Below are 7,997 nucleotides of genomic sequence, written 5' to 3'. Positions count from 1 at the left end.
GTATTAAACTGGCGTAGAGAATAATAAGAAATTTCGTATTTTTTCGTATGTATTTGAACTAAACTGGCTAGAGATGTCCAAATATTAGTTCAAGTAGATTTTATGTTGTGAAAATTTATTGTTTCTGAATTAGAAGGTTTAATTCAAAGTCAGTAGATCTTTAAAAAATTCGTATAAGTCTGTATTTATTTTTAGGAAAAAAAAAAAAAAAATAGAATCAGAAATGTTAACAGGGATATGTTTTAAAAACATGATGAAGTTTAAATGTAAGGCAAAATGTCTAAATGGAAAATAGAAAGTTAAAAATTTACATTTGTTTGAAGTAGTAAGCCCCCGCAATCGAGAGCCCAAAGGATGCCGCCATGACTTAATAGAACAATAGATGACGTAAGAGAACGATAGATAACGTAACAGGAGGTATGTAAGAGTAAATAATTAAAATTAATGACGTATTAAATAATTAAAAACAATGAATTAAAAGTGATGTTATGCCAAACACGTGGTTCAAGAGCTCGTTGCCACAAAAAATAAAAAACTTTCAAAAGGTAGTATCGTTGCCACACCATAAAAGCGAAACTCAGCACGATTACGTCATCCTACCCGACAACGTCACCTCCGGATAAATCCAATATGGCGGCGACCCTTCCAGTTGTCACGTGATCCAAGATGTCGGCGGCGGCACATCAAAGACACTCCTCCTGTTACGTTATCTATTGTTCTCTTACGTCATCTATTGTTATATTACGTCATTGAGGTATCCTTTGGGCTCCCGGTTACGGGGGCTTACTACTGTTTGACACATTTCGTGAATCCTTTGAACAAAAACGAGATGTGTAAAAGAGAATACGCGGCGTTTTTTGTATAGTGTTTCAAAAAGTTAGGATAATACGTTAGAAATATCACCTGTTAAGTGTTAGTAGTATGGTATAATACATTAGGAGAGAACGTTTTGTATATCTTAAGGATTAGTAGCGTAAAAAAAAATAAGAAGAAATATAATATGCTAAGTAAGCTATATGGAAGGAACATCGTACTTATTGGTTTAAATTTACAGAAAATATTATCATGAAAGCCTCTAGAGGGAAATTATATGCGTGTAAGTTCCAGCTTAAATTTCATAGACAGAGAAATATATATGTAACTTTACGCTTCGAGAAATGGATGTGTAACATCAATAAGTATTTAAAATATTAAGAAAAACCTTAAGAGGAAAATAAAAGAAAGAAAAAAGAAAATTATTCAAAGAATTAAAAAAATACTTTTATATAAAAGAAAAATTAAAAATTACCTCTTGAAGTAAAATATAGGAAAAAAAGAAAGAAAAAATCGTATGAAAATAACTACAGCTTTTGTAAAACAAATAAAGTGAAAAATGTAAAACACGGAAAGGAAAGATTAAACTGAAGGGAAAAAAAATCTTTTGTAAAATAAAAAGAGAAAAAAAAATTAAATTGTGAAAACGTATTACTTTTATAAAATCTATTACTTTTGCAAGTTAAACGTAAGGGAAAAGAATGTAAAACTTAAAGATGTGGGGGGGGAAGAAAAAAAAAAGAAAATCTTATGTTTGTATATAAAAAATATGGTGTGAAAATTAGTACATTTTTAATTTAACGGGGAAAAGAAAAGACAATTACTTAAATTATGTTTGTAAGATAAAGAAATGAGAAATTTAAAATATCTTAACCTAAAATAGAAACAAAATAAATTTAAAGTTATGAATTCATTCATTATCGAGGATGTACAAAGGTCTGAGCAAGTTCGAACAGAATTGCCTATGTGCAATCCATCAGCCTGATGCTTGTTTACGCTGCACAAAGTCAGAGGAACAAAGAGGATAGATACGATCAAATACTAAGCAAATAATAGGATTCAAGAGATAAAAGCACGGCTTTGTGTTATCGTCCACGTTTCGCATGCTATAGATGAACAAATACATGAAATTTACATAAACGTTTTTCATTAAATACTACTATATTAACTCTAGTATAATCAATTAAAAATAATGGTTAATAACTTCGTCAGGATCTACGAGAACCAATCAGAAAGCGATATGGATGAGACCACTGCCCTCTAGAGGCCATTGCTGAACTAAATAGAATGTTCTAGAAATTCTAACATGTATCTGCATGCTGCAATCAGGTTGCGGATTTAGTATCAGGTTGCGGATTTATATCAGAACAGCTGGGAGTTCTACGTCAATCGATAAACGTGTACATGAAACCAGATTACAACACAAACAGGATGAAACATGTGTTTGACGTAGCAATGGCAAGATAATACGAGGTGATAATGCGTGATGACGTCACGAACAGGATGCAGCACGTCCGGGGTTAAGCAGTGCCTCCTAGATTATAAAGCCAATGGAGAGGTTGTAGAAACAAGTGTGACGTCAAAGTTAGTAGGCCCACGTGATGTTTTCGAGGTTTGGATTCTCAATTGGGAAGCCATTGCTTTGCGGTGTACATAGACTGGAATGTTAGCACGTGCTGTCGGGGAGAAGAAATACTTGGTAAGTTCGTATTTATTGAAATATAACTTTATATTTTGTTCATTGAAATAAACGCTTGCTATTACTAATGTTGAATTAAATTAAGTATTAATTGCTTAATTATTAGTAACACACGTATACTTATTATGTTTATCTCCGTATTGATTAGCCATTATTATTATTATTAATCTTATTTCTGAATTTACTTAATATATTTTGTTTAAGTGCATCACCGAAGTTTTAATTTTATGTGTGCAGTATCTAATGTTACGTATTTTCTTTTATAAAAGTTTTTTTTTATTATTTCATTACTGTTTTACGAATTTTTAACCTAATCATTTATACAAAGCTTAACAGTTTTTAAAAATGTAATTGAAAGTAAACCTATACAATAAATCTAGTTAAATTAATAATTACGTATATCAGTTAACAAACGTATGTACGCTAATATGTGAATGTGTAGAATAAATATAATAGCTAATATGTATAGCTAATATGTGAGTGCATTGTATAATGAGTGTAAGTATAAGTGAGAATGGCAAACTTTTAAAGTTATGTGATCAAAGCGTTCAGTATTTGAAGAACAGTCTAGTAAAAACGTTTGTTCTATTGTGAGTTTAATTATGTATTAACTTATCACTATTGAAAGATGTATTTTATGTGGTTTCTAAATTTATACTGTGTATTTGCATACAATGTATTTAAATATTAAAGCAGTAAATTCATCTTAACATTCCATAAATAGTGTTTAGTTTACCAAACAAAGTCTTTCTTCAGATTTCACGTATATATTTTACTGTTCAATATTCTAAATATTCTAAACATGATTCGCCTGAAGTTTGATATTATTTTCATTTGACTGTTTCAGCATGTTTTAAATATCAAAATTATCATAATTGATGCAAGTAATAATTTCAGTATAATAATAGATATCTTAATAGAAGCTTAGGTGTTCTTCAGATACGAATTTCTTGAAGTCTCATTTATTCAAATGTTTGAATGACATTTGAAATTCTCCACCGTTGGTTTATGGTGTATCGAATTTCAATGTATAATTATGCAAATTTAAATTGTTATAACATTTAGTATTTATATAACTGATTTTTGTACTGTTTTTACAGAAAATATGCATTTAAATGCTGTGTAACTGGTTGTCGGGGAAATTATAAAGGTACTGAAAAGGTGCATACATTTTCCTTTCCCAAAAATGATGCTCTTAGAGAGAGGTGGCTAAGAAATATAACTAGGAAGGACTTCTCAGCAACTCCATATTCCCGGGTAGGTGTAATCCTAATTAATTTATTAAGATTCAATAAATTGTGGTAGAATATTCTTAGTCTGCTATGGAAACTTTCTGCAAGCTATAATTTTTACCTCCCGTGTATAAATAGGTTTCAGTGTATAGGTTTCAGTGTATAGTTTTCTATTTGATGAATCAACAAATTACATTTAATTTACAAACAATCAAGGGCTAATGATACTCCGAAGCTCGTTGCTGTATAAGCCATAGAATAGGCAGGAGGTCGTATGCTGTCATGATCAGATTTTTTATATGTAGTGTTAACTGATCCTTAAATATTTGAAAAAAAATTTTAATTTGCATATATGCATTTAAAATTTAACCTGCCCAAAGCATTGCCAAAGCTTGAATGTTTTTATTTATAAGGAAAGTGATTCAATCTTGCTTTACAGTTGGTTGTTTTAAGAAGTTAGTTACATGATGTCTTCCTTTTACTTAATAGGTGTGCCATAAACATTTTCAGCCTGATGACATCATCTGGGAAACATCAGTTTTCGATGAAAAAAATGGGAAAATCATTAAAGCTTCACTGCAGAGACCAAAACTAAAAGAAGGCGCTTTTCCTAGCGTATTTGATGGCTGTCCATTGTATTTATCTTCACAAGCTGGTAGTTCGAGAAAAAGTCCGAATGAGAAAAAAATGGAACGAGAAGCAAACCTCATGATGAAAGCTATTGCTCATAGTAAATTATCAGCTGCTGAGTATTATAAATCGAGGACATTTTCAGACTTTAATGAACTTTTAACCTGTTGTATGCAATATAAATTTTCTACATTTTGGAACGTTGTGCACAAAGACAATATCTTGATGTTTTTGAATTTAAAATGCACTGATGGATGTGTAAAATTGCTTTATGCAGTCCACATTACTGCAGATCTTTTATTATCTGTATCGTTTCAAAATAAGTTATTGACTCATATCAGTACTAAGTATAATGAGTTACCTATAAAAGTAAGTAATATTAATGAAATTCATGAAATACTTGATCATATTGAAATGTTAGAAACTAAAGACTTAATGAATTCGATTGAAATTATAATCAACCTGATGAAATCTTTAAGTTTCACAAATGAAGGTGATAAAATTTTATTTGAGTTCATGATTGAACAACTTTCTCTTGTAAAATGTAAGCCCCAAAATCGTCAACATTCATCCAATACCTTAATTTTAGCTTCTATGTTTTATTTGTTATCGCCCCAAGCATATAAATTTGTCCGACAATCTGGTAATTTAATTTTGCCTCATCCAAGTACTATACATAAAATAAGTTCTAAATTAAATGTAAATCCCCAAAAGGAAACAGATGATATGTTGTTTTTGGCATATGCTAAGCAAAAAGCTTGCTATCTGAAAGAGCATGAATTATATGTTTCATTAATGATGGATGAAATTCACATCAGACCTTTTCTTGACTACAAAAGTGGAGATATTGTTGGAATTGGACAGGAAGTTGATAACTTAGCTTCTAGTGCACATGTATTTATGATACAGAGTATTTTGTGCTGCTTTAAAGATGTTGTCCATATATTACCATCGAAGAAAATGACAGCTGAAGTTTTGTTCACTGTTTTGAAAAAAATAATTGTTGGTCTTGAAGCAATAGGTTTCAAAGTAATTGTTGTTGTTAGTGACAATAATTCCATTAATAGAAGATGTATATCTCTGTTTAATAATCCATTATCAAATTTTGTATTTCCTCATCCTGTTGATGCAACTCGTCCATTGTTTTATGCAGTTGATTCTGTTCATATTATTAAAAGTGTTCGTAACAACTGGTTAAACCAGAAAAACCCTGAACAAGCTATGTATTTTCCAAATTTTGACTTGTCTTCAAATAATGTACCTCTTCATTTCTTACTTTAAAAAATATGTATGAAGCTGAAAGTGGTAATTTGTTAAAATATGGATATACAATATCTCGTAAAGCTCTGTGGCCTACAAATTTAGAACGTCAAAGTGTGAAACTGGCTTTACAAATTTTCAACGATCAAACATCACAAGGCCTGAAAGAATTAGGAGTAAAGCATAATTTGTTAAATTTTCACGAAACATCTGCATATATTAAAATATTTTCGTCGTGGTTTTCAATAATGAATGTTAAAACACCAAACAAGGGGGTACATTCTTGTGATGACTTCTGTAAACCATTAGTATGGAATGAATCAGACAAGAAGTTTGTATTTTTAAATAATTTTCTTGATTGGTTGATGAAATGGAAAGAAATGAAGAGTGATACGGGTAGGTTGACAAAAGAGACACTTTCTGCTCTTATATTAACAACAACGTGTATGATAGAAATGTGTAGGTATTGTCTAGGTGAACTCAACATGTCGTATTTTTTGCCCGGTAAAATTCAGACAGATGAATTGGAACATCGTTTTAGTTTATATCGCAGGATGACTGGAACAAATTATCATATATCACTTCGAAAGGTTTTTGAAGTAGAAAACAAACTACGTGCATGTTCTGTATTAAATCTAACTATGATATCGAAAAGTAAAGGGACAATTGTTATCGATGACTTTTCTAACTCTTTTGATTTGATTAATGATAGTTCCCATGAATCTATTGTAAAATATTTTCATAATTTCAAGCATATTAATGTCACAGATAATGATCTTGAAACTATGGTTGATAAATTACCTTTAATTGCATACTTGGCTGGATATTGTTGCCACTCAGTTATGAATAGGCTAAAATGTGATGACTGTGGAGGTAATTTAGTTATTGAAAAACCACTAATAATTCCTCCCAATTTCAAACATATTCATAATTGTGATAGAGGTGGGTTAAAGTACCCATCTGCTGATGTCATTAATGTAATACTGCATAATTTTATTGTCATACAGAAGCTCATAAGCCCTGAATATGAAAATAGTTTCCTCCAAGTATGTAACCAACGTAATTTAATATCCACTATGACATTAGAAATTCTTATGCGTAAGGAAATTAAAATTATTTCCTGTAAAAACCATTTGTCACGTAAAATTATGCAACTGCTTATATACTCATGCACAAATACTCTTTTAAACAATTATTGTAAATTCAAAAATGATAGCTTTTCTAAATATTCAGATAAAAGAAAACTAAAAACACTTGCTATGTAAGCATAACAAACAAAGAATATATTAGAAATGTACCAATATAATTTTTTGGCCTGAAAATAATGTTAGTGCATTTCACTTTTTTAATTTTAATTGCTCTCTAAACATGCATTAGTAAATATATGTGTAATTTTATTATTTTTGTAATTTAATTTCTTGTTTCTGTATTAAAATATTAAAAATTATGGAATTGTATTTAAATATGTTATATAAATAAATAATTTTAAAGACTTCATTTGTTGTACTGTATTATTTTATATAGGTAACAGCAATAGTTGTCCATTACATACCAGCAATTAATTTAGATTTATGTTAATGTTTTTCACATCAAAATATTTTTTCATTTAAAATATAAACTGTATGCTTGGATGTAACTTTTAAGTAATCTTTGTATATTATTATATATATGTGATATATTAGAAGTTTGTACGATGAGAAAACTTAGTAGGTACTATGTGTATATATTTACATGCATGATATTTTAATCACAGGGTTAGAAATATGGATGCGTAAACCCAGAAATTCGGAAATATAATTGAATAATTTGGAAAGATCTTGAATTTGGGAGAACAGATGAACTTGGGGAGGGGGGAGAAAATAAAATTTAGATAGTCAATTTTAAGGTCGCCAATTATTTCTTAACATAGCCATCATATTTTATTATATCTTACATATGTAATTATGTGTTTGTAGATGCACCAGGATGGGAACCTACATCCAAATTGGTTTTCATTCTAGAAAATTAAGGTCTTGTGAGCAAAATTATGCAATTACTGAATTAGAATGTTTTGTATTGGTGATGCAGATAAATTTTATTAATACTTACTCAGTAATTATTTTACTGTACACACTGATCACGCTGCTTTAGTTTAGCTTAAGAACATTAAAGATCTTACAGGTAGGTTATTTAGATGGTCTTTAAAATTATCTATGCATGATTTTGATATAAAATATGAAAATAGTTCTACTAATATTGAAGCTGATATGTTAACTAGAAATCCTATTTGTCAACATTTAAGTTTGGAAGTTAATTTATTCTCATTAGAAGAAATTAAAGAGCATCAAAATTTAGATAATGTATATAATCCTAAGTATAAAGAA

At 29.6% G+C, this 7,997-nt stretch overlaps 2 protein-coding genes across 2 annotated transcripts; both read left to right on the top strand.

Annotated features, from left to right (window-relative positions):
- Positions 1-2,286: 2,286 nt before the first annotated feature.
- On the top strand, positions 2,287-5,655 carry LOC146999444 (uncharacterized). Its single transcript, XM_085824629.1, has 3 exons — positions 2,287-2,512; positions 3,613-3,769; positions 4,234-5,655. Exon 3 carries the CDS (start codon positions 4,432-4,434, stop codon positions 5,653-5,655), a length of 1,224 nt encoding a protein of 407 aa, XP_085680755.1. The 5' UTR covers positions 2,287-2,512; positions 3,613-3,769; positions 4,234-4,431.
- On the top strand, positions 5,529-7,131 carry LOC146999443 (uncharacterized). Its single transcript, XM_085824624.1, has one exon. The coding sequence runs from the start codon at positions 5,661-5,663 to the stop codon at positions 6,897-6,899; it is 1,239 nt and encodes a 412-aa protein (XP_085680750.1). The 5' UTR covers positions 5,529-5,660; the 3' UTR covers positions 6,900-7,131.
- The last annotated feature ends 866 nt before the right edge of the window (positions 7,132-7,997 follow it).

Source organism: Stegodyphus dumicola, chromosome 1 (genome assembly GCF_044657685.1).
Source record: "Stegodyphus dumicola isolate Sdum_Otavi_A_Nest chromosome 1, ASM4465768v1".
NCBI classification, from domain to species: domain Eukaryota; kingdom Metazoa; phylum Arthropoda; class Arachnida; order Araneae; family Eresidae; genus Stegodyphus; species Stegodyphus dumicola.
The sequence above is the reverse complement of the archived record's forward strand: the minus strand, read 5'-3'. Positions and strand labels throughout refer to the sequence as shown.

Excerpts from the sequence above, each read along its gene's own strand:
- LOC146999444 (XM_085824629.1), top strand. The coding sequence starts at position 4,432 with ATGGAACGAGAAGCAAACCTCATGATGAAAGCTATTGCTCATAGTAAA.
- LOC146999443 (XM_085824624.1), top strand. The coding sequence starts at position 5,661 with ATGTATGAAGCTGAAAGTGGTAATTTGTTAAAATATGGATATACAATA.